At 42.2% G+C, this 26,353-nt stretch overlaps 2 protein-coding genes across 2 annotated transcripts in view; one reads left to right on the top strand and one right to left on the bottom strand.

Annotated features, from left to right (window-relative positions):
- The window catches only part of DNAH10 (dynein axonemal heavy chain 10), a 55,576-nt gene extending 35,366 nt beyond the window's left edge, over window positions 1-20,210 (top strand). Inside the window, exons 53-79 of the mRNA XM_068412662.1 lie at window positions 411-614; window positions 1,407-1,487; window positions 1,892-2,089; window positions 2,716-2,877; window positions 3,437-3,611; window positions 4,479-4,660; window positions 5,185-5,321; window positions 6,182-6,399; window positions 6,786-7,007; window positions 7,630-7,777; window positions 8,299-8,578; window positions 8,935-9,164; window positions 9,872-10,145; window positions 10,574-10,678; window positions 11,192-11,346; window positions 12,098-12,252; window positions 12,495-12,678; window positions 13,504-13,704; window positions 14,896-15,105; window positions 15,487-15,582; window positions 16,319-16,490; window positions 16,884-17,015; window positions 17,499-17,710; window positions 17,811-17,984; window positions 18,248-18,422; window positions 19,487-19,632; window positions 20,064-20,210. Coding sequence (XP_068268763.1) covers window positions 411-614; window positions 1,407-1,487; window positions 1,892-2,089; window positions 2,716-2,877; window positions 3,437-3,611; window positions 4,479-4,660; window positions 5,185-5,321; window positions 6,182-6,399; window positions 6,786-7,007; window positions 7,630-7,777; window positions 8,299-8,578; window positions 8,935-9,164; window positions 9,872-10,145; window positions 10,574-10,678; window positions 11,192-11,346; window positions 12,098-12,252; window positions 12,495-12,678; window positions 13,504-13,704; window positions 14,896-15,105; window positions 15,487-15,582; window positions 16,319-16,490; window positions 16,884-17,015; window positions 17,499-17,710; window positions 17,811-17,984; window positions 18,248-18,422; window positions 19,487-19,632; window positions 20,064-20,210 — 4,775 coding nt within the window. The remainder of the gene's footprint in view (window positions 1-410; window positions 615-1,406; window positions 1,488-1,891; window positions 2,090-2,715; window positions 2,878-3,436; window positions 3,612-4,478; window positions 4,661-5,184; window positions 5,322-6,181; window positions 6,400-6,785; window positions 7,008-7,629; window positions 7,778-8,298; window positions 8,579-8,934; window positions 9,165-9,871; window positions 10,146-10,573; window positions 10,679-11,191; window positions 11,347-12,097; window positions 12,253-12,494; window positions 12,679-13,503; window positions 13,705-14,895; window positions 15,106-15,486; window positions 15,583-16,318; window positions 16,491-16,883; window positions 17,016-17,498; window positions 17,711-17,810; window positions 17,985-18,247; window positions 18,423-19,486; window positions 19,633-20,063) is intronic.
- A 2,072-nt stretch (window positions 20,211-22,282) lies between these two features.
- Window positions 22,283-24,808, bottom strand: CCDC92 (coiled-coil domain containing 92). The gene is made up of 3 exons (XM_068412899.1): window positions 24,679-24,808; window positions 24,258-24,299; window positions 22,283-23,299 (listed from the first exon to the last, which is right to left on the bottom strand). Exons 1-3 carry the CDS (start codon window positions 24,806-24,808, stop codon window positions 22,524-22,526), a joined length of 948 nt encoding a protein of 315 aa, XP_068269000.1. The 3' UTR covers window positions 22,283-22,523.
- Window positions 24,809-26,353: the final 1,545 nt, after the last annotated feature.

Here is a 26,353-nt window from a genome sequence, read left to right as displayed (position 1 = left end):
GTTCTGCTTATGTCTGTCATTAGGTAACTTATGCAATATTAGCCATGTAATTGAGAGAATGAAGATGTGAACTGATGGTTTGTAGACACTAATGAAGATTTTCTTTGCAGAGTTAAAAGCACTTTATGTTCTTGTGACATTTTGTATACGTTGCTGAAGCCCAAACAAAAATGAATCAATTATTCCTCTAAATTGTCTTGCATCATACTGCCACTCTATTTTCCATGAGGGCTGGAGGGAGGAGGAGAAGCATAGAGAGATTAATAAATTCATTCAAAACTACCCAGAATAATTTTTGCAGAACTAGGTTTAAAATTTGTGACTCTAGTTTCTCATCTGCCATATCCCCAGCCATATGGTTTTCTCTTACTGGTTGTTCTCACTAGCATTCTTCTGTCCTTATGTTACAGGAGCAGTGCCAGCCCTTTTTCCAGATGATGAAAAAGACACCATACTTAGTCAGATTGGAGATGAAGCTACTAAAGCTGGCGTGAGCCCAGCTAAAGAGAGTGTCTGGCAATATTTTGTAAACAAATGTGCAAACAACCTTCACATTGTCCTGGGAATGTCCCCAGCTGGGGACGATCTGAGAACGTGGTGCAGAAATTTCCCAGGTATCAATTGTATACACTGCTTAGTCCCTTCCCCATGAAATACAGGTTTGCAGGCAAGAGAAAATCTCCAGTGAACATTCAGAGATGTCTGGCAGCTCAAGCTAAGCAGAGTAGGTTTCATGATTAAGGATTTGCAGTGCATGATTTTTTTTCCAGTTAATTACCACATATCAGTGTATATTATTGATTACCATTTACCAGATCATTTTCCAGCTGAACAGCTAGAAATCAATTGGTCATCCTCATTGAACTAGAAATATACAGCCTACGTCTGCAGCCTCTCTTCTATAGTTTACAGAAGAATATGTGGTATTAAATCATTATGAAACTAGGATGGTGGTAAGAGAAACATTTTTGTATCCCAAGCTAAAAAAAGTGAATGGTGAGAGGGACACCCACTGAGAGAAAAACCACCTGAGCCTGGTGGGTGCTGTGCTACAGCAGGTGGCTGAAAGGAGTCCTGCGAGACTGAAGAGATGTGAAAGATGGGTATGGGTGGGAATCCTACCCAGGCATTAAAATACCTTGTTGCAGCTCTTGACTGCATCCTGTAGAATGGTACAGCCTAAAGAATAGTACAATGGGATTAGCAGGACACAGGTGCAAAGTTGATTGTTTACTATCAAAATGGAAATATTGACTTTGTGGTAAATATTGTTGCTAAGCAGGAGTCAAGTAAGAAAGATCCTGCAAATTTTTGATGCAAATAAAGTTAAGCACTGGACTGCCTGGCAGATTAGAGTCTAGTTTTATAAAGGAATTTTTCAGATAACACTATCCTTTTATTTTAAGGTCTTGTTAACAACACTGGTATTGACTGGTTCTTGCCCTGGCCCACCCAGGCCTTGTATGCAGTTGCACAATCCTTTGTCGGTATGTAAAATATCAGTATTTTAACCCATTAACCCTTGGGATAGCCTAAGAAATGTATTCTTTACTTTGCCATTATTGTAGATTTTGTAATTTGATTTCCCATTGTGCTTGTTACCCTGAGTCTAAACAGGTGATGCAAAATCTCAGTCAAAAAATGTTTTTGGCTGGAAGTTTCTTACTTAAATAGATTTTAAAAATTGCTAAAATTCAAGTTGCCAACTCTGCAGACAATGTGGCCTGCCTACCAGGAGGCCCGGGCTCTCTTTTGACTCTGCCTTGATCTTGCTTTTTGCCCCAGAAAAGACTTTTGTTTGTGCCTGGCTTAGATGTACATAAGAAAGATGCTAACTGGCAGACTCAAAAAAACCCCTCTGAATTTTTTTACTTCTTCTGCCCAATTTTAGGAAATAGCACACGCATTCCATCAGAGAGCTCCAAGTCGGTGATTGAGCACATGGTCATGGTGCATGAATCTGTAGGAGATTTCAGCAAGAGGTTTCTGCAGAAACTGAGACGTAGCAACCATGTCACACCAAAGAATTACCTTGATTTTATCCATACTTATTCAAAATTGCTGGAGGAGAAAAATGAGTTCATTTTAGGTAAGGCTGTGTAGATGTTTTCTGCTTTTTAATAAGTGATTTAGTATTTTAAAAAGAAAAAAATGTGTTGAGAATCCCACATATTACCACATTATGCAAAAATCATTTTATCACTACTACCTCAAATGCTGTTCTGGTATCTGGTTTTGACATTGGACCAATATCCTGGCCACATGTGAAGGTTCAGTCTCTGTCTGTCAAATGGTGGGCTCTCCTCTAATTCTTTTGTGCATGAACCTGAGCCAGAATCTCCAAATCAGACACTCTTCTGCTTGGGGAAGAGTCTGATTAAATCTAGTACCAGCTTAGCCTAGCTCAAGGTTTGACATTCTTCCTCAAGCAGCAATTCTTATTCATACTTCAGTCAGCACTGAAATGTGAAGAGGATAAAACATGAACAGTGTAATAAGGAAAGCAAGTTGTGGCACAGGGCCACTATGTGGCAGCTCAAGTGACATTAACACCATGTTGAGTGGGAGGCTCTCTGTCATTTTCCTTTCATAACCGAGGTTGCCTTGCTGCAAAGTGCACCTATAAGCATATTTATCTTCTGTGAGATTGTCTATTGCTGTGTGATAGTACACAATCAGTGAATCACTAATGTTTTTCCCTTTTTTTCTACCTAGCACAATGTAAACGGCTGGATGGGGGCTTAGTTAAACTGAAGGAAGCTAGTGTACAGCTGGTTGAACTGAACAAGAAACTTGCTGAGCAAAAGATTGTGCTAGCAGAAAAATCAGCTGCTTGTGAGGCTTTGTTACAAGAGATTTCAGCAAACACAGAAGTAGGTAGGTGGTTTACAACTACTGAAGTGTCCCACAGGCTAAGCAAGGCTCCCATAGTCTGTGTTGGGTTGGAAGACCCTCTAAGAGCTCCAGCTGCTTCTAGAGGTAACCCTCTTGTTCTATCTGTGCTGATCGAGTGTCATGCTGGAAGAGTAGATCCCCTATCTTGCCTCAGATTACCATCTTTGCAATATATTTGGCCTATAGTACTTTACCCAACTCAATACTATGTTCTCCTGCCCTCATCTTCCCTTTCCAAGGTGTAGGGCGTAATGTGGGAAAGAGGCATTAGCAAGAAAGGGACCTTCTGATTCAGAAAATTACTATTAGAGGAAAAACAGAGGGAAGCATGGGAGGAAAAGAGATGATGTATGCTTTTGTGTGGAATACTAATAGTGTTCCTAACCTGGTGATGGAACTGTAAACATCGGCAAGCTAGTAACAAAAAGGTTCTGAGTTGATGGTTATTTCTGATTTTCAGTCAAGAGCAAATCTATATTAATGTATGTTCTGTGTACAAATGTGAATAATCCATTTATGGTCCTGCCTTTACAATTCCTAGCCGAGGAGAAGAAAAAACTGGCTGAAGAAAAAGCTATGGAGATGGAGGAACAGAATAAGATTATTGCTGTAGAGAAGGCGGCTGCTGAGACAGCTCTGGCTGAAGTCATGCCTATTTTAGAAGCTGCCAAACTGGAGCTTCAGAAGCTTGACAAGTCTGATGTTACTGAAATCAGGTGACTCATTTGGATGTACAGTAGCATAAACTCCTGTAAATTCACTGAGACACCCTTGTTTGCAGGGTCTGAACCTTAACCTCACCTTTCTCACCTGCATGGTGTGTGGGTAAAGGTTAGGACATCTGTTGTCCAGGTGCAGAGGTCACAACAGAGTCCCCCGATTCCTAGGCCAGGGCTTCCCCTCAAGCCTGTTCTTCCACTCCTTTGTTTGATGTATTCCCCATAATTCTCTACCTTGTGTCTGATGTACTGGAAACTGCTATGTTTTTTTTGCCTGAGCAGTGGCTGTCCAAACCCTTTCATTCCTCTGTTTTTATTCTATGTGAATACTAGTACCACATACCAGTTATTTTTCAGGGATGCTTTGGTAGCATGAAAATTTATTTCTTTGCTGAATTAACATCTTCCTCTGTTTTTATAATACATCTTGTATTTGGGGATAGATATGAAAACATACCCAGTTCTTGGCTCTCCCCAAAATAGCAACAGCTCTCCCTTCCCTGCCACACTTTTTCAGTTTCCCTTCTCTTGTAGATTTCTGGATTCTTCTGTACTGCTCCCAATGGACAGCTGCTTCACTGCCCTAGGGAAGAATATCATGGCTCAGGATTTTAGGCCTTCCGCTGTTGAAATCTTTTAGTATTTCATTGATCAAATTCTCTGAATACAATAATCAGTTTTGAGGTTTTTGACTAGTTAATAGTTTCTTTCTGGCCTGGATTTTCTTTTTCACTTCCTGTAGAATGTCTTATGTACTAGCTCTTGTACTGCAATGACTCTCTTAATGGGAAGTACCCATGACTGGCATCATGTGCTCTGTCTCCTCCTTTTTGTCCTTCACTGTCTCCTTCATCTGTTTTCTAGATCCTTTGCAAAACCCCCTAAGCAGGTGCAGGGTGTTTTGGAATGTGTTCTTATAATGAGAGGTTACAAAGAATTAAACTGGAAGACAGCCAAAGGAATGATGTCTGAGGCAAATTTCCTGCGATCCCTGATGGAGATAGATTTTGGTGGAATTACTCAGAGCCAAGTGAAATCTATCCGAGGTAAATTACTGATCTGGATACTTGGAATGAATGTCGAATCTTGTTAATGTGATTAGCCATGTCAGCAGCAATCCTTCCAGTGGTGTTTGGGAGGGTGGGATTCACTTTGTGCAAAGGCACAGCACTATCTGCAATGCTGCAGATGTTGCACTGTTGGGGTGACTGGATTTTTCAGAGTTCAAAGACCTTCTGCTATGTGTGGCATCCAGTTTACACCTTAGCACTGTTAAATTGCACTGGCTGCTGCAGAGAAAACAAACCATGATCCCGAGATGTGCTGAACAACTCCTGAAAGCACTCCCTTCTTGGAGAAAGAACTTGAGAAATCACTAGCATTATTGTGCTTGTAATGTTACAGCCCAGTAGCTTCATCTTAAGGTCAGAGTCTCTTTAATATTCTGACAAATGTTTCATATTTTCTGTCACAGCATTGTTTGATATTGCTGGTAGGGAAAGCTATTTCTCTGAGGATTTCTGCACTGTAATTCAACTCACTTGTAATATTTTTCTGTTTGCCCATTTAGCTCTGTTAAAGAGTCTTAACACTACCTTCAATGAAATGGAACTTGTTAGCAGAGCAGGACTGGGAATGTTAAAGTTTGTTGAAGCAGTGATGAGCTACTGTGATGTAGTTAAAGAGGTCAAGCCAAAGAGAGAAAAGGTAAAGTGTGTGCATTCAAACTCAGAGGAGGATGAAGCGTGATCCTGATGAGAAGAATAACACTCAGCAATTTTATAGACTGCCCATTTCTCCTTTTTGAAGAGCTTAAAAAGAGGTGTTTAAGAAAGCTATTGCAGTAGGAGTGAGGCAGGTACTCAGTTATAAATTGCTGTGCTCAGTTATAAATTGCTGTTTGTTATGTCATGATGCTGGGATGTGGGTTCCCATCCACACCAGTGCTTGAAGTAGAAGGGAGGAATGTGTTCAGTTGGAATTTTCTAGTCTAACAGTTTATAGCTGTTTGCTGAAAAGAGACTTCAAAACACATGGCATTTGGACAGAGCAGAGCTCAGTAGTACACAACATCCATGTCCCTTAAGCACAGACCTTTTGATTAACTTTTTTTAGAGCGACTGGAAAGTTAGCTATATTACCAAAGGAAATCTAATGTCCAACAGATGATGCTGGGAAACTTTCTTAAAGAAAAGGTTGTTCTATACAGCTGACTGCTGAGAAAGTATATTCACTAGGTGATGAGTCTGACTATTTTTGAAGTCTTACATTAATATGTTGTTCTCCAATGTCAGCAGGACTGCTCACATGCTTTAATATACCTTCTGGGTACAAAACTCTAGGAGATTTACCTGTTTGGAACTGCAGTATCAGACCATGATGTACATGTTTGGGATGGGGAGAGGTGGGTGAGAAACAGTGCCTGTTATTTTGGCTTACACTGTTTATTACCAGGAAACTTTGAAATATATGTAATAATAGCCAAAAGAAACCTGAGAACTTAAGACTTCTCTCCAAAGGTCTTCTTTCCTCTGATACTCTCATGTTCCCTTCATAATGTAATGTAGGTGGCTAGGCTAGAACGGAACTATTATGCAAGTAAGCGGGAACTGGAAAAGATAAAGGCAGAGTTGGCTACCCTTCAGAATGAGCTTAAAGCTTTGGGGGACAAATACCAAGAGGCAATAAAAGAAAATCAAAAGTTACAAGAAGAAGCAGAGATTATGCAGAGAAGATTAGATGCTGCTGACAAGCTCATCTTTGGCTTGAGATCTGAGAACAAGAGGTATGTCTAGATTCAAAGAGGGACATTTTTGACATCAGGGGGTCATGTGCCAGGGATAAAATCTACCAAACTGAGACATTTTTGGAAACGTCACTTCCTGTGATATTTGTTTCTGAGAAGAGCTAATATCCCTTCTAAGCTAATATCCATTAGCTCTTGAATAAACAATAACAACAATTTTTAGTGCAGAAGAAAAAGGTGAACTGAGATTAAAAGGAAGAAGGTTCAGATCAGCTCAGTGGCTGTGGCCATCATAACAGTGAGAGAACAACTGATTCTAAATTTGGGGGTCTGTCTCAACCTACATTTAAAGTAGCAGCACCTGGAAATTCTGCACATGAACCCCTGGTTCAGACTGACCCAGGATTCCCTTATCATTCCATCAGGTGGACAAAGGAATTAGAGGACTATGAAACACGAAAGGTGGAGTTGCTTGGAGACTGTCTACTCTGTGCTGCCTTTCTGAGCTATGAAGGAGCATTCAACTGGGAGTTTCGTAATGAAATGGTCTATCAAATGTGGCAAGAAGATGTCCTCTCACGAGAGATTCCTCTCAGTCAACCATTTAGGTTAGAAAGCCTCCTGACTAATGAGGTGGAGGTTAGCAGGTATGTCCAGCCAAGAAGCCCAGTGACTACTGAATGTGAAATCGTGAACTGGGAACCCGGATCTGAATCTGTAGCATAGAATTGGCATTGTGGGTGGAGGTGCACAGCCATGCCAGAGAGAGCCCATTGTACTTTCAGGTCTCAAAGATGGCAAGGAGACAATTTATTTTTCCTCTGGTTAACAGAGGCTATTTTTTATAACAAACCGTTGTGCTTTACACTCCAGGGACATTCACTGAACCTAGACACATATAATACCTTTTTAAGAGATTTTTAAAGGAGTTAACTATAATATGTGTTCAACCCAAAGTCCAACAGGAGTCTTTTCATTGACTTCAGTGAATTTGGAATTAAACCCATCCCCAGGTAGCCCATATGTCACATACTGCAGGATTACTCACCAAATGCAACAGTCAGTGTTTTGAGTAGTGTAGTTACAAATGACTCAGACAACGAGTCAGTCTGAGTTTTGACACTGTTCTCACAATCAGATACACTATATGTTTCCATGGGTGTCTAATAGTGAGCTCAATGAATTGCATAATTTTACTGACAAATGAAATGTGCTGCTCTCCCATCAAGTTTTTGTCCCAGCCTGGTCTTTGATCCATTCTGTTCCCAGGTGGGTTTCCCAAGGATTGCCTCCAGATGAGCTCTCTGTCCAGAATGGCATCCTGACAACATATGCAAGCCGCTTCCCACTCTGTATTGACCCACAACAACAGGCATTACACTGGATTAAGAAGAAAGAAGAAAAAAATAACCTGAGGGTAAAGATAAATGATCATTTTACCTGGTTGTTTTAAAAGCTGCATAAATACCTGTCACCTTGAACGGGGAACCAATTATGTACTGGCCAATTATGTGTTGACTACTGTGTCTCTAAAATAGATAGTGAATATCACTGTTCACATGACCTTCAATTATTTGAGATGGATGGTTTGTTTGGGCTCTTGGCCAGCCTTAGTACCTGCAGAAATAGTGTAACCAAAAGGCTAGTATAGTTGTGTTTTATCTCAGCTCCAGGATGGAGTAACATGTAGGACAATTAACACAGAAGTGCAGTTGGAATAATGGAATTTATTTCCAAATGGAAATTATTCTCAACTGATCACAAAAAAAAAAGCACCTCTACTGTTTTGTACCCGTGCAGGTTATATCACCTGTAAGAGGAAAGACAAAAAGCAACAAAGAGCAAACTTCATTAGTGCTGGCAACTATTGTAAAATAATAATGTTCAGCAAATTCAATATCAGTTCTCTTTTCGTATCTTCCCATTATTCTCTTGCAGATGGCATCCTTTAATGACCCAGATTTCCTTAAACAACTAGAACTGGCCATAAAGTATGGAAGCCCTTTCTTGTTGCATGGTGTCGATGAATACATTGATCCTGTGATAGACAATGTCTTGGAGAAAAATATCAAAGTTGCACAGGGGCGAACATTCGTTGTCCTGGGTGACAAAGAGGTTGACTATGACAGTAATTTTAGATTGTACCTGAACACCAAATTATCGAACCCAAAGTATTCTCCCTCTGTGTTTGGCAAAGCTATGGTTATCAATTACACAGGTAAGCAAAAGTGTGTATTTAGTAACAAAGTAGTGATTATGCTGTAGTGCATGTTTAGGGCCTGGGTGTTTGTCTGGAACAGCAATGAAACACTAAAAAATTCATAGTCTCCCTTATACTTAGCATCTGACAATAGCAAATTCTTCTCACATCTCTCGTTTAATCTGAAACTCAGCTAAATATCTCTTCTTGCATCTGTCAGGTTAGGATGCTTTGGTAGAAGTAAGATATAGAGTTATTAACCAAGTCATTTTGTTGCATCGCTCTAGTTTTATGAGATGATAGAGATGAAATAAGTTATGTAAAAGCTCTCCTTGTGTTTAAAAAAAGACTGTGTACATGTGTTGTATCTGTAGTTACACTAAAGGGCTTAGAGGATCAGTTGCTCAGCGTCATTACGGGTTTTGAAAGAAGGGAATTGGAAGAACAGAGAGAACGTCTCATCCAGGAGACAAGTGACAACAAAAACTTGCTGAAAGATCTGGAAGACTCTCTCCTTCGGGAACTGACGTCTTCCACAGGAAACATGTTGGACAACTTGGACTTGGTGCAAACCCTGGAAGAAACAAAGACCAAAGCTACTGAGGTACGGCTCTGGGCTTTTTGGAAGGATATCTACTAATAGAATATTGACTTTTTTATTGTGCTTCATCTTTCACCCTTAAAGCTAGGAATTTGTTTGAAAGGAAATGGAGAGTTTTCTCACTAGCATGTTGTGTCTTTCAGTATTGGGCAGTATTTTATTGCATCAGAGAACAAAATCCTATCTTCAGGAAAGTCCTTATCAGGACCAAAGTAATGGTTGTTTACAGTTCTAAAGCAAAGAGCACATGATATATTTCTTTCAGCTGTGATACAACCTTTGTCTTGAATTGTATCAGATCTGAAATGAAAAATTAACATACTTGTTAGTCAGAGAGGATGTAGAATCTCCATCCTTGGACATTTTCAGACTGTAGTTGGGCAAAGCCACAGCTGACCTGATCTAGAGGTGGTCATAGTCCAGCTTTGGGCAGGAAGTTGAACTGAAGATTCCCAGCGGGCCTTTCCCACTCTGTTTCCATGATTCTGTATAAATCTTTGCCTTTACTTTTCATAAATATACACGGTGGGATTAATTTTCTCCAACTTTTGATTTTTACAACTCATACTACTTCTTTAGGGTTACCTGCCCAGATTCCCTATGTAGTCAACAGAGAGGCAGGCACAGAATAGCTCTGCTTATTGTGATATAATATACATACTATGGATCAGTGCAGTAATTACATGTGTCTAAAATCGATGTATGGCTAGGTGATTGAAAAACTGAATCTGGCTGAGATGACAGCAGTGGATATTGATCGTCTTCGAGATGGCTACAGACCAGCTGCCAGGAGGGGGGCCATTTTATTCTCCGTTTTGTCCGAAATGGCACTTGTCAACATCATGTATCAGTACTCACTCGTCTCCTTCTTAGAGGTTTTTGAACTCTCTCTTCGGAAATCCATGCCCAGTCCTATTCTTGTGAAGAGGTTAAAAAACATCATGGATACATTGACTTTCAACACCTACAACTATGGCTGCACAGGTTAGTGCGATTTAGTGATGGGCTGATACTGCATTGAGCAAATGCTTGACAAAAGCCACGCCTTCAGTTGGGTGACGTTAAAGAGCCAAGTTACCCAACAGTGAATTCGTTAATGTTTGGTTCCCAGCATTGGTCCCAGTTTACACTTTACTCCCTATTTCTGTTTGAAGAAACGATACGTTACCAATGTAACTTTTAAAGAAATGCTTTTCTTAATATAGTTATGACTGATAAATCACAGCTATGGATCTCACATCCCTGGATGTAGCTCACAGATGCTGTTTTGACTCTGTAAGCCTGATCCAAAGCCCCATCTTTGATCACTCTGATCTTTGTGGGGTGACCAGATGCAGGATGTGGACTTAAAGATTGCTCCAGTTCCACAAGTTTTAGCAGCTGATTTTGAAAATACTGTCCTTTTAATGTAGGCTTGTTTGAGAAGCACAAGTTGCTGTTCTCCTTTAATATGACTGTCAGGATAGAACAAGCTGATGGCAGAGTTCCACAAGAAGAACTTGAGTTCTTTTTGAAAGGTAAAGTGAATATTTATATATAAATATATAGCCATATGTAGCAATAGCTAAAAGATCTTTCGAAGATGTTGACTAGGTTGACTATGATTTGCTGTAAGAGCTAGCACCTAGAGAAACCACTGAAGATAGCTGAACTGTGTTGGTTTACACAAATAGTGAATTCTGTGATTTCTGGTTTTTTTTTCACTTTGTTAAACAGTGAAGAGGCTAATCTTTCTCTGCAGATGTTGACAAATCTCACATTAGCTCATTGTTAGGATGTTACCTGAGAAAATAATCTTTAGTTATTTTCTGACTATGTATAAATGATTTTAGAAACGTTTGCTAAGGTAAAACTCTGGCTTTGCTAGCACTTGTAAAATGCCATCTTTTCTTCACCAGACCAGTTTAACCTTACAGTGCTTCCAGAAACAAATTTCCAATTGGTTCCTCTGTGCAGTGGGACTGTATGTGTGGTCGTGTATTGGAGAATTTATGACATGGATATTCACTCTGGTTTCTGAATGTGACTAGGCAATATTTCCCTGGAGAAGAGTGCACGAAAGAAACCGTATGCTTGGCTTCCAGATCAAGGCTGGGAAGACCTAATTTCCTTGTCTGAACTATTTCCTGAGAAATTTGAATCTCTTCCAGATGATGTGGAAAAAAATCCAGATGTATGGAAAAATGTACGTGCTTTTCTGCAATCCTGTTCTATCTCCTTGTTTTTCTTCTGGTATTAAATGTCCGAGTATGATGCAATGTGCCATAGCACTCGGCAGGAGGCATGTCACCACTGGCTTTTTCTGTCAAGGCCTTGCTTTTCTTCTTCACCTCAGTTAGTGATTGGCTTATTTCCAGAAGAATTAGGGCTCTTGTTATTTAAAAAACATACCAAAAATATCTTCCCTGGTATACTGTAGATTTTTTATTTTCCAGTCAAATGCCTTAGATGAGTTATTTGCCCTGTTGAAGTCAGTGGAATTTTTGCTGTTGATTTCAACAGTCAACGTTTCACTGTTGTTTTTGTGCTGCTAAATTGTACTTTGATCTTCTTGTGGCAGAGTTCTATAGGCTAGTTACAAACACAGACTTTCCTTTGTTCTGCCTTTAGTTTCATTCCATGTCTTCTTGCTTTATAAGAAGTCTTTTTGTAAGCAATCTGTTAATACTTTTTGCTTGAGATGCTATTTTCTGTATCTTCAGAGAATAACTTGACATAAAATGAAAGTACAAATGTGTTTCTGGCCTCAAATACTGTATACTTTTTTACATTTGCTTAATCTTTTAATATTTCTTTGAAGCTGATTGACTTTACTCTTTGTTCTCCTTGTGTCTCTTGGCTCCTCGTTAATCAAGTTGCTTTTGTCTGCTTTCCTAGTAATTTCACTGATAGAGCCATTTCTTCCATTTGCATTGTCTCCCATCTTTTCTTGCCAGTGGTATGATAACGATGCTCTGGAGCAGATGCCATTCCCCATGCAGTATCAGAACAACCTCACAAACTTTCAGAAGCTCCTACTTTTACGGTGTTTCCGGGTGGACCGGCTGTATCGGGCAGTAACAGACTATGTTACTCTGACAATGAGTGAGAAGTAAGTCACTCTCTTTCTTCAAATCCGAATCACACCATTCGGGTGTTTCATACAGAACTGGAGTTGTAATCAACTACGTAAATGACTTTGTAATTTGCCTAAAGAACAGAGCATGATTTGTCTCTGTATCATCTCCATGTGCAGTCTGCAATGAGCTTTGATGTTTGTGTAAAAGTCACCTTTTACACAGGATAGCTGCTCTTGTCTAAATTAGCTGTTTATTGTGCTTCTTTTCCTACCAGGTATGTGCAGCCCCCCGTGATCAGCTTTGAAGCTATCTTTGAGCAGAGCAGTCCTTACTCACCAGTTGTTTTTATCTTAAGTCCTGGCTCTGATCCTGTCAGTGACCTCATGAAACTGGCCGAGAGGACAGGCTTTGGAGGGGATAGGCTCAAACTCCTAGCCATGGGACAAGGCCAAGAGAAGGTAACTTTGGTGGGAGGGTAGGGACATGCTGCGTGCAGCAAGTTAGTCTGTGAATTGCGAATCATGCTCCTAATGTTGTGGGACTATTCAAATTTACTTTCCAAAGGCCTGCTCCATTTTAAAGGGAGTTACTTTGTGGTTCCGACGTAGCGTACCATTTGCCAGCCTGGGAATAGTGCTTTCCTGTAACGTGAAAGGGGGCATTTGGCTGATAGGCTGATTCAGAGTCAGAATGATACTGTCGTCTGTTAAATATAGCTGAGCTGAAAAGATGTTACCTGCAGCCTTTCACAGGTTAATTGGAGACCCTGTGTCTCTGTGTATGGACATGAGTTGATTGGAAGTCACAGTGTTTGTTACCGAGAAGACATCCTGCTGCTCTTTCTGTCTTTCCCGTAGCTTTCCTTTTTGTTATGGACACTAAGGCAGGGATGTCCAAAGCTCAGCAGCTGACTGAATTTGCTGTGAATTCAGTCAGTGGGAGAACTGTTAGATTCGTTTAGACCACCACCTCCTAGGCTCTGAGCTTCACCCTCTTCTGGGTCATGCACGCTCCTGTATTGTTTTGAAATACTTCAATGCTCTGCATGACTTTTAATTTCAAAAGGGATTAATGAAATAAAAAAAGCATCTCAGAGCAACATCTTGTGGTATGGGAAAAGGTCTGTTCTCAGCAAGGAGCATTCTGGCAAGTCTACTAAAACAAGCTAAAAGGCTGAGTGTGCTTGCTAGCAGGAAGAAATCCATTGCACTAACCCATCAGAGACAGTTTGCTTACAGGATAAAGGGAGAGTTACTCACAGACAGTTCTTTCCCTCTCTTAAGATTGCTTTGCAGATGCTGGAGAATGTGGTGGTTCGTGGAGAATGGCTGATGTTGCAGAACTGTCACCTTTTGGTGAGGTGGCTTGTCAATCTGGAAAAGGCCCTGGAGAAAATTACAAAGCCTCACACAGACTTTCGCCTCTGGCTGACTACTGACCCGACCAAGGGCTTCCCAATTGGAATACTGCAGAAGTCCCTAAAGGTACTGTGCAGTGGGGAATCCCCAGTCGGGAGGGCACGGCCTGCCACTCTTACTCAGCAAAACAGACTGGCTTTGGGAGGAGCGTGGCCTGAACGCAGCGTGTTGACTTGGGCTGTATGTACTAGCTTTTTGTCTTCATAAGCCAAATCCTTTTTTCATCATCCTGTTTATCATATGGTGATTTTTCCCTTGGGTGAAAGCTGTTCAGCAGCTTTCTTCTGAAGCAGTTATTTCAGAGTAGAGGTTTGTGAGTAAACCTGGAAGTGTGACAAACGCTCTTTAGATTCAAGTGCCACAACAAGTGAGGAATAGCCAGAGAGACAGAAATAGTCCTGTCAGTCCTGATGCTGAAGTGCAGAGCTGAGGTCTCTGTCTAGCCTGGCAATAGTGCCAGTGGGGCAGACATTGTAATAGGATAATGGTTTCCAGCTGCTACCTCAGGCTGCAGCATTTATCACAAGCAAGCTGAGCTGATTATTTTGAAGGCACAAGCCATGATGCTGTCCTAATGTTCTTTTCTATGGCTGCTTTACTGCTGTTGTGGTGAACCAGTCCTGTAAACGTAACTATTTTATTGCACAGATTTGAAAGCAGTGGCGTGACAGATCCAGCCAGTATGTGCTCTAGTGTATCAATGACAGCTCTGGAGTATTCATCTCCAGCAGCGCTTAGTTCTGCAGTAAGGAAAAGTGAGTGTGGATGTAGCTCTAAAAGACTGCAAATACACACTTCCTAGGTCTAGCCATGAGCAGTGAGAACAAAGGTTTTACAGCACTTTTTGAAAAAGCTGCCAGGAAGCTGGCTCTGCCTCAGTTTGCTCATCAGTAAAGCTGTATCAAAGACTGTTAAGCCATCTTACTGCGGTGATACGTAGGACACACACACTGAAGTGTGTAAAGTACTAATATTTCAGTAAATTAGACCTTCAAGTACAATAAATATTAATGTCTTTCCAATAACATGATTATTTCTAAAATAATACCAAGTTTCTCTTTACATATGTGTGTTTACCTTGATAAACTTAAAAGGTCAGTTTCATGTCTTAAGAAAAAAATTCCATATTGACAGGAATTTGGAAAGCTCTTCAAAATTTTCAAGCTTGCATTGTGTGGCTTACTTAGTGTGATATACTTACAGCTTATTTTCCTGAGGCTCTCCAGTCTTTGATGGCTTCCCTAATTATTTTGATAGGTTGTGACAGAACCACCTAATGGTCTGAAACTGAATATGAGAGCCACCTACTTCAGAATTTCCCATGAAGCCTTAGAGCAGTGCCCACATCCTGCCTTTAAATCCTTAGTCTACGTCTTGGCATTTTTCCATGCTGTGGTTCAGGAGAGAAGGAAGTTTGGGAAGGTTGGCTGGAATGTACCGTATGATTTTAATGAATCTGATTTCCAGGTAAGACAAGAATTACAATGGCTGTTATAGTCTAGAGTTGCTCAGGTTACTTTTGAAAACATGTAATCTGTCCAGCTTTAATCCTTTCTCACAATTCTCCTTTCTCAACATTTTGCCTCATTTTTTTTTCTTCTGCTGTGGACTCACGTAGACTCCCAGTCTGCTATAGTGTCAATTTCGGCCACTAAAAATTAATCAGATTCATTATATTGCCTCTCTCAAGGGTTTCTTTTTCTAAGAGGATTTCTACTTAACTTTTTAATTATTTGAGAAAGAAATGATTGTTAGTTTTCAAACAAGAACTACGTTAAATAAAATCTATGGATATGTGTAGCTGATTTATGAATCTTCTTATCTCATATGTCCCAACAACTTTATTAGGTCTGCATGGAAATCCTTAACACATACTTGACAAAAGCTTTCCAACAAAATGATGATAAAATCCCATGGAACAGCCTCAAATATCTCATTGGTGAGGTGAGTGCCTACGATGTCACTAAGGAACACTTGATGGTAAAGGATCCAGATAAATGAAGCTTCCTTTCTGCACGGGCTGGATCATCCAGTAAAGCTGGCTGCGAATCTCTCCTGGGCAGTCTTGAAGCTCCTGTGTAGCCCTGAGCAAGTCACTTAATCTCATTGTCTCGATGAAATCGGGCCATTGTGTGTAACTGCACAACAGGGGAGATATGTTGCTTAATTAATTTTGAGTGAGAGCGCCCTTGGGATCCTCTGACGAAAGGTACTGAACAGCACAACTTTACAGTGTTATTAGTACAGTGGAGTATTACTGATGTGAGAGCTGCACAAACAGGTTTCTAAAGCTCTTGCAGTGCTCTGTGTGGTATGTGTGTAGTAGCTGGCCAGTTCAGTGTAGCTGCTGTGACATGAAATCCCACAGGAAGCTGTTATTTTGCAGCACTTAATCACAGCCAAGCGTGAGCTGGTACCTAAGGAAGGTACCACTGCACATAAATCACCAAGACTGGTTATCAGGAGTGGCCCACAGCAGCTATCTCCAGGCTAAGTCCAAATACTTCCTGCTTGTTCCCCCTTGAGACAGGGCTAGAGAGGATGTACTTGTTATCCCTTAAGTGTTGTATCATGTGGTCACTGCAAAAGCAAAGCATATTTTGGACCTTTCAGTGATTTTTTTAACTGTATTGGCTGCCCCAAAAGCCAGTGCTGTAATATTGACGTAACTGATTTCCAGGTCATGTATGGTGGGCGTGCAACTGATAGCTTTGATCGTCGCATTCTGACCGTCTATATGGATGAGTACCTTGGCGATTTCATATTTGACACATTCCAAGCGTTTCATTTTTATAAAGATGACAAGGTTGATTATAAAATTCCAGAAGCGACTGTAAAGGATGACTTTGTTGGTAAGAAATGCTTTTCCTGCCACATAAGTTAGCATTAAAAAAAGTCTACTTACAGTAAACATTCTCTCCATATGTCCATTGCTGGATATGAGAAGTTGGAAGGAACTTCAGGCATTCTGTGTGTGTGTATTGCACTGTTATAATCCACTGATGATACTGTTCTGGCTTTATATGAGCAGCCCTTTGTAATGTGACCTTACCAGCCAGCTCCTCACATTTCTTTTAAAAACTAAATAATCCCTGGGTAAGCAGCACGTTAATTTTTCTTAATTATTAAAAGTGATACATTTCCATGGGGGTGTGGGGGTGTATTTCATGCTTAAAACTGTTTATTTGCTCCTTGCAGTGTTACTACTATATCCCATCTTTAGGAAGTGTGTTTTTGTGTTGCAGAGGCGATAGAATCTCTGCCACTTTCTAATACCCCAGAGGTATTTGGTCTTCACGCAAATGCTGAGATTGGCTATTACACACAGGCGGTTCGCGATATATGGTCTCATCTTCTTGAGCTGCAGCCTCAAACAGGTGTGTGCTCTGGTACTTGAAATTGTTTTTTGTAAGTAATAACGAGGTGGCTCCTTGCCGTGGGGATTGAGAAACCAGCCACGCCACAGCCCGCCTCGGGGTGCCTGGATCCTGGCACGGACGGCGCAGCCCCTCGCGCTGCCCGCACCCTGCGTGGGGAGGTGCATGATCCTGGGGAGGGGGGCACGGTGGGATTGCGGCACGGCCTGGGGGAGCAGAGGCAACGAGACAGCGGGGCCCAGGAGGTGAGCGAAGCAGCCGCACTGCTTAGTCCTGCCAGCGTGGAAGCAGTTCAGCACGTGCCCAGAGGCAGGGTTTGAGGCACGCATGGAGTCTTCTGGTGCCAATGTCAGTGCTGCAGAGGGTGGGAGACTTTGATGGCAAGTGGTGAGTCAGCTCTCAAAGCTCTCTCGGAGCATTAATAATAGAAGGGGTAACCTGTGCAGATTTAGTCTCACTAGGACATTTTTTTTTTTGTTTCAGGTGAAACTGGTATGGGAATTAGTCGAGATGAATACATTGCAAATGTTGCTAAGGATATAGAAAACAAAATACCGGAAGTATTTGATCTTGACCAGATCCGGAAAGGTTTTGGACCAGAGATATCCCCTACAACTGTGGTGCTGTTGCAGGAACTGGAACGTTTTAATAAGCTGATCATTCGAATGGCAAAGTCACTGGCTGAACTGCAACGTGTAAGTAAGAGCACAGCTACTGCTGCTCGCAGCTACCAGAGGAAATCCGTCAGGCGTTACCTGCCCCAGGCTGGCACTCAGGCTCTCACTGTCTTTCCAGGCCTTGGCTGGGGAAGTTGGAATGAGCAGTGAACTGGATGATGTGGCTCGGGCTCTCTTTAATGGACAGATTCCTGGGATCTGGCAGCGGCTCGCCCCTGACACACTCAAAACACTTGGAAATTGGATTATTTTCTTTAGAGCACGGTATAACCAGTACGCCAGCTGGGTGAGTGTCTCTGGAAAGCTTTTTGTTTTGTTAATCTGTGTGATAAGCTGTGCAAATTGGTGCTGAAGTCAGTGACACACACTCTCCTTCAGACAAGTTACTTCAACTAATGCCAGTCACCACCTAGAACGATAAGGAATCATTGCACCACTATGGATGCGAGACATGAGCCCCTGGCTGGTCTTTAAGAGGGTTGGCCTCTGGGGTGAGTACCAGGTGTGATGGGAGAACCAGGTGCTGCAGCTTGTCTTCTGTGATGGCAGGTTAAGGAGTGTGAGCCAAACGTGATGTGGCTCTCAGGCCTGCATGTCCCGGAATCCTACCTGATGGCTCTTGTTCAAGCCACCTGCAGGAGAAACAAGTGGCCCCTGGATCGCTCCACCCTCTACACAGAGGTAACCACGTACAGGACTGCAGAAGATGTCACTGAAAGGGCTACTCAAGGTGGGTGCTTTTATGATTATTTGGCAAAAATAATGAAGTAGTTAATTGGTGAGAGAAATTGCCTGACATACTAAATGACTTACACCTCTGCAGACAATACCCTTGGTTTTGCATTACACAGTCCACATGATTTCAAGCTGGGAAGTAGCTGGGTTCTGTTTTCTGCTTCCCTGCTGAGCCCCTGCAAACGCAAAATATGATCCTTCTTCAGCTCTTTTCACCCACGTGCATGTGTTTGAATTTCACTTCTCCCTTGCGCTCTCTCTCTCTCTCCTTTTTTCTTAATGGCTAGAATGTTACCAGTCCTAACAGGTTTATAAAGACCTATTTACACCACAAATAATATATTGAAATATATTTAAACAAAAAGTAAATACAACTATGTATGATTTATTGTGTAAATATATCTTTATGAAATTTCTATGACTAGCAATGCTCTAATTACTACATATAACAAAGGCTGGGTAAAGGGACAGCTAAGCAACGCTTTTAAATACTAGACCTGACTGGGAACAGAGGCAGAAAAAGAAAAATCTGATTGTCTTTGCTAACTCTACCTTTCGGTTAAAAATAAATGTCACCTCAGGGACTTACCCTAGACTATTTATTTACTGCCATTTCACCTAAAAGCCTGGTATTTGTACCAGAACAACTCTGTCCCAACCCTTCACCTTGTGTCAGAATGCTCTAACGAGCAGTCCTACAGGCGTTAAACAGCTCTCTTACAACTTGGCTATTACTTGGGCAAGGAACTGCAGGGTGGCACTCACTGTGGGGAAGAAAACTGCAAGCAAATCAGTATTTATTCCTAATAATGTTTATCATATGTAGTGCAACTGAGACAATTTGAATTTGAAAAAGATTTAATACAGTAGAGCACAGTTGCATTATAAAACCAAACACCACAGATAATATATACCTTGGTGTAGCTGCAGTTTGAAATCATGTAATGAGTTTTTTCATGACTGTAAGTGCCACGGACAGCTATTGCAGGAACAAGTTGTCTTAAACTGATGTTTTAGTAGCTTAATTTACACGAGATGTTGCATTTTCTGCCTGCGCAGGCTGCTTTGTTTCTGGTCTGTTTCTGGAAGGCGCCGACTGGGACGTGGAGCACAGCTGCCTTACCAAGAGCCAGCCCGGAGTCCTGGTGGTAGAGTTACCTGTCCTGAAGATAATCCCCATTGAGGCGCACAGGCTCAAACTCCAGGTACTGCTCCTCTGGGGACACAGCGGCCTCCATAGCTGGCAGTCCCTTCCTTCTTAGCACAAGCAGCAGTATTTTATCATTGCCACTAGTGTATCAAGTGTGCAGTTTAACACTTCTCCTTACATTAACTGTCACTAAAGTTTTCCTTTTCTGGGGTTACACTCATGGGGTTAATACATTTGCTGCCTCTTTTCCAGTCGGGCAGTACAGAGCCCTCTTGGGGCACTCTTACACTCCCACTGCTCTCTTCATTATTTCCCATTACCAGTTAATGACATAAACGATGTTTACATTTTCTGGGTATCAGGTATTTAAGACTTACAACAAAAAAAAGTGAATTTCTGAAGAAATCCTCCTAGAGGCCCTTCTTGTTTCCAGTTTCACGTAGTACTTCAAGCACTACTCAGTGTCCTTCCCTCTGTGCTTTTCAGAATACCCTCCGGACACCTGTGTACACAACCTCCCTGAGAAGGAACGCCATGGGTACTGGCCTCGTCTTTGAAGCTGATCTTTACACTACAAAGCACATTTCCCACTGGGTCCTTCAAGGTGTTTGTCTCACCTTGAATTCAGACTGACAGGTTGAAGTAAACACTAGATTTTTCCCACGGAATCCAGCCCTGGTGGCGGAGGGGGAAGAATCAAACTAGGCAAAGATTTACCACTGCGGGTGGAATAGTGTTCACCCGACTCGAAACAGTACAATACTACCAAGTTAGTACTATCAATAAACACATTTGAAGAGGAACGTGTTTTTCATCATTTGTGTTTCCTTGCAGAAAGGCTCCAAGCTGGTCTATGTATACAAAGGAGGTAATGAGTCAGTCTCGCGCACACACAAAGACTAAGGTTTGCCTGTATGGTTGTAAGAAATGTTTTTAATTGCCCAAAGCATCACTTCTGCTGTGTGTAGAAGCGGTGCCTTCCATCACCCTTGAACAAGTGGCAGGGTAGAGCAGTCATACAATAGATATTGCCATAAAAATACGGCAACAACAACCCAAAAACCCGAAACCGCTGCCGGTTAATGCAATACACTTAAAAACCACAGAATAACCAAATTTCTTTAACCAACCCTGTTCCAGGAACACAGCTCTTCCCTATCCCTCCCCACCAGTCATGGAGGAAGTCCTACCACACAGCCGGCAAGGTGTAACGCCGAGGAGTGTTTCTTGGGCTTCAGAACAGCAAGTGACAGAGGCGTGAGGGTGCTGAGGGGCAGGAGGCCTTAGGGCTGGGGATGTTCACACCCTCGCTGACTGGGAACACCCCTGCTGTAAGCTGTCATGCTGCACAGGACAGGTAGCAGTACTGCAGTGAGGAAGAACAGCTTCTGTCATCCTGCCAGTGCCTTTGTGGGGGAAGCTGACATAGATAGTGACCCGAGGCTCCGGAGGAGACACACACCAACGCACAGCTGCAGAAAAAGCTGAAGAGGGGCAGACTAGAGCTGGCAAAGGGAAGGAAAGAGGGCAGGCAGGGATCTGTCACCAGCTTTCACAGAGACTATGTGTTCCAAGTTTGTGAAGGCACATCATAAGCTTAGCAGCATTTGGGAGCCATTGTTTCTTGCTGGTCCTACTCAGAGGCTGCAGACAAGAGTGAAGCAGAGCTGAGCTGGAGGTGCTGATCAGAATTCAAGAAAAATGGTCAAATTTGTGCTCCTTTCCCAAAAATTACATACTCTCACAGCTCTCAGTATGCCTTTCTTTCCTAGGAAAAAATAATAATAAAAAAATAATCAAGTAGTCTAACAGATGTAGGGTCTACCTGTTGCTTACTAGAAAGGAGTAGGGGAACCAGGGCAAGTGCAAGGCAAGTCCATCCCAGTCCACAAGGATAAAAATCAAGGACGCCAGGTTCTCCTCCTGTATGAATTGGTCACATCAGTTAAATCTAAAACTAAATAAATACACACATGTTAGAGGGACATCTCAGGTTTCTAAGCTGGCAGAAGCCAGCATTGTCTGGTGATGTCCAGAACAAGATTAAGGTTTTTTCAGGACACAAAAATTTCCCTTTACAAAGAAAGTGCAGGTTAGAGCATAAAGAACCATTTCCATAGTGGACAGCCAGTTACGGTTGCTCCCTGGAAAAGGAGCTCAGAAAGGTGCTACAAGTGCAGTGTACTGACTAGTGTAAGATGTGTAATGGAGCCATTCAATTTTTAGGAAAAAACAAACCCCAAAACAACTCAGTGTTCATACTCTTTCTATGAGGATCATTAACCCTTTAAAGGAGTGCTTCATTCCACCCCCTTTTTGTTTTTTTTTTTTACTTAAACCCACAAACCAAAATATTTATCTAGGATTAATCAAGTAATGCTTGCTGGGACTCTCAGCAAGAGAGAAACTATGAACACCATTTGCAATCAAGAGTATGTGAAGGAAAAGATGTCCTTAGTTCACTTTAAACTGTACGTACATCTGCATTATTGTCAATGCTACTGTCAGAAAGGCTTTGTCATGGAGGTTAGTGTTTGTGTATGAAGTACTTACATACACAGTGAAGACAAAAGAACCACGGATAGTTCAAATGTTAACAGCCAATACATATCGCTGCAGGTTGAGAGTTAAGTTTGTTTTCACTAATAATAATGCAGCCTGCAGCCTGTGCCTTTGTCCACACGTGTAGTTACAATACATGGAGCAGTGCTCAGAAGCAAGCAGTCAGGTACCCCTGATTTGGCCACAGCATTTAGTAGTTATATACCTTGCCATATGAACACAGTCATAGTAGGGTTCATTAAAGGAGCATAATCTATCAATGAAGTATCTGGAAGAAGTTTGGCATGCATGGGGCATCGAAGGGAACGTTACCGCAGGTGCTATTTATCCTACAGGGTCACAGTGCATAAACAGCAACAGAGTAGAGCATTGTGGTGATTTTACTCAAACAGTTCTGTCTGGCCCTGAGTGCTTTCTGACCATTTTGCTGCCATGGACCTGATCCACCGCCAGTGTTTCGACCTCCGGCTGAGGCTGGGATGGCGTGACATGGTGGATGCGATGCGCCACCCCAATATGTGCCTTGCGTGGCTTCTCTCGGGCAGGGCTGTGTGATTCACCGTGTGCACGATCTGAAGCAATAGGTGGAATAACTAAGGGCCTCTCCTTAATAAGATGTACCTCTGCCGTTTCCCTGGCCAACAGAAACGGCGTGGGATCAGGCATGGCATCCACGGGCTCTCTCAGCAGCAGCTTCCGGCTCTCCGATCCTATTCTGTAGGCCTCTTCAAACTCGGGGTTGAGTGGTGTTGACAGGCTCTTCTTCATTCTGCGCCGTGGAGTCTCCGGCAGTTTGTCTTTGGGAGGGGACGGCTTATAGCCGGACAAGACAGGACTGCCAGTCGGGGTCCCCTCCGAAGTCCCACTTGAGCTCATCAGCTTCTTCTTAGTAGCATGCAGTTGCGAAGTTAAATAAGCAATAGTGCTCGCTCTCTGCTCTAGTTCACTTGACAACATATTGAGCTTATGGCTTTTCATTTTTAACTCTTCCAAATACTTCTTTTCTCTTTCTTTAATAGTGTTCTCCAGCACTATTATCATCGCATTCTTTTGTTCAAGTTCTTTCAGTAATTCATTATTTTCAGCCTCTTTGACTTTCAGCTGAGCTTCAAGATCTTCACACTTCCTTTTGAGTTCATCACTTCTTGAACTACCATTTCCTAGAAGAACAGGAGAAGCAGAAGTGTTTCAAGTTAACAATAACCACTAAGTAAAATAGTACAATAGGGCTCCTTTTGCCATCCCAAAGCCACAAGAGAAATAGGGTTTGTGGGGCCATTTTGTCACTTCCCTTGGTTATTACAGCCGGACAGCTTCCCAGCTGGTTAGCAGAGACCAGGAGCCTGAGTTCTCCAATAACAAGCACCCTATGTCACAGGGCTATCGACTATAAAGTGTTGGGTATTGTCCCCTTCACACCAGGCAGCATCTGAGCTTGGCACAGCATCAACACAGTGGCATCACTGATGCATCACCTGCTCTGAAAATCCTGTGACGAGAAGCATCTGAGCAACATTGCAATATCAAGAAATAATGCTGAGCACATGCAAAGCTGCTCAGGTGCTTTGCTACATTTGCCCATATTCTCTCTTATCTGCAATACATGTCCTATCCCACACCATCCCTGATCCAGCAGGTTACTCACAGGGAGTATTTTATTCCTGTGCTTCACCTGTTGATAACATAATACATCTGAAGTAACTAGAATCTAGCATATATACACATATATAAAATAATAAATAGAAGCTTTGTGGTGTAATTACAGTACCAGGTAAGTTTTAGTAATAGTCTCACTCTTCTGCCCCTAAAATTCATGTTTCTATACAGCATGCAGGGAACTGATTGTCTAGTGAGAGAGAGGGGTCAGCAGTTCTGCACTCTACTCCTCGCTCTTTCAAAGATTGCCTGTGTGACCTTGTTAAGAACTTGTGACATTTGCTTCCTAAGTATCAGTAAGTCTGGAAAGTAGAAAACTACTCTGATACCTTTAGAATTTATAAAGTCAACCTCCCAAGTGCAAAGTACTCTCACCTACTTGCAACGGAGAAAATACAGACATTTAAAAAGATGAGGAAGTTTAACATGAGCATTAAAAGAAAAATGCGATGTATTCCTTACCTGACAAGTCTGAGCTCTTTACAGTCAGCTCATAGGTTAAATCTGAGGAAAAAAGTTGTTTATTTTTGTTAGAACAACGTCATCTACCCCATATCCCACCTGACGAGCATGTTTACCATGGCATACTTCACTCCCCGCCCCCCCTTCCCAACTGAAGCAGTAATAGGAAATCCACTGCAAATTATCACATCTGGAAAACAACTCCAGCTGTCAGGTGACACACTGCTCTTTTTTTTTAAGAAAAAAAAAAATCTTTGCTTAACAATCACACAGTTGTGCCCTGGGATATGTGCTGATCACCCCAATACACCCAGGTGGTGGGCTTTGTTGCTGAGGTTTCACTGCTGAAGCAGGAAGCAATTACTCCATTCCTGGGAAAGAACTCAGCACTGCCCCAGCATGGGCCCCCTCTCCCAGCTACCTGTGCAGTGCTGCTGCAGGCGGCGGATCTCGGCGTGCAGGCCTTTCAGGGTGCTGGCGTGTTCGCGCTGGAGAAACAACAGATTCTTCTGGGCGCTCTGCAGCTGGTTCTCCAGGTTTGAAGTTGCCATCCTGACACGCAGCTACCCTGTGGGTAAACAGATGTAGAACAGTGAGTTATCTTGCACATACAAAGATCCTCATTCTACAGCCAGGATCAGCAGGAACAGCTGAATTCTGGTATTACTGAACTGATACGCAATCAAGCAAATGCCACAAAAGGTTTTCCTGTTTTATAACTATGTCAATTAGAAGTGCTCAAAGTTCATAGAAAGCCTCTATGCTCTACGCCAGAGCAGCGTAGGGAACCCTTTTGTTTGGAGTTAACACATTTAAAGGATTAACTGCAGACAGACTAAGTCACTAATCCTGTTACAAGGTAACAGTGGCGTTCTGAGAAATGGGCTAGTATGTCCCTCTGTCTTGCTGGGGGTTTTCCCCTGACCGGCAGGGATACCGGAATTTGTAACACCCCTGGACAAGAACAAGGAAGAAAGCACTACAGGCACCATCTCTGAAGAGAAACACAAACCAGGGCTCTAACACACAGCTAGGCCCAGCGGGGCCCTCACGGATGTGGAGGAGGAGGACTGGTACTGGGTTACACTGATGCGCAGGGAGCATCAGCTTTGTCATTACAGTACGAAAGGCTAAATTCAGTTATCTGTGCAGTTTTGTAAAAACAATTACAGTATTCAGGTTCCAAAGACAAGTAAAGAATCAGGGCTCCCGTTGCCTGGACAACCATCTGACATGGCATCACAGCCCCGGTCTTTAATTATGGGACCACACCTTGTGCATAAGATAGCCCTTAATTCTGTCCCTTGGCTGCCTCACAGGCACCTTCCTGGTCCGTCTTGCCATGTCAGGTGTTTTCCATTTAACGGTTGGACTCTATGATCTTAAAGGTCCTTTCTAACCAAAACGATTCTATGATAGGACGCTTTTTGGTATGTAGTTTTATGACAAAAATTTGATTCTACAAGTTTAAAATTGGTAGAGCGTACACTCAGAGAAAGTAACACACTTTGGTCATTCCTAAACATAACACAGCCCTGCATTTAATTTTATACTTTTTACTCCCCCAAAGAACACCAGACTCAGTGCTGCTGCGCCTTGGAAAAACTTTTTTTTTTTTTTTGGGGGGGGGGCTGGTGGTGGTGTATGTAAATAAATACACACACGGAGCGTTCCTGATTTAATACGTGACCTTAACTGACATCATCGACTGACTTATCCCTACAGAAGCATATGTTTGATTGTAAAAAAAAAAATAAAGGGCAAAAGACTTTCAGGGAATCCAGCGCTGTGCAAGGGGCAAACCAGAGCTGTTGGTTACTTTATAACAGAGATCAGAGATTAAATTCAGTGCTCAAGAGGAATGAGGGGAATGGTGCCAACCTGTGCTTTGTGGAGTGGAACGGGTCATTTCACCATCACCATCATTAGCAAACAAGCAAGAATTATGGACCAAAAATATTGTAAAAAGAGGTTTCTGGGTTGGCTGAATAATAAACTGAGTTGTGCATACAGGCTCCTGTCCTACGACTTCCAAGAGCAGCTCCTCTGAGCCATGACTGCTTTCCCCAGCCCGGCAGCAGAGGCACTGGGACACT

This window comes from Nyctibius grandis, chromosome 14 (genome assembly GCF_013368605.1).
Source record: "Nyctibius grandis isolate bNycGra1 chromosome 14, bNycGra1.pri, whole genome shotgun sequence".
In the NCBI taxonomy this organism is placed as follows: domain Eukaryota; kingdom Metazoa; phylum Chordata; class Aves; order Nyctibiiformes; family Nyctibiidae; genus Nyctibius; species Nyctibius grandis.
The sequence above is the reverse complement of the archived record's forward strand: the minus strand, read 5'-3'. Positions and strand labels throughout refer to the sequence as shown.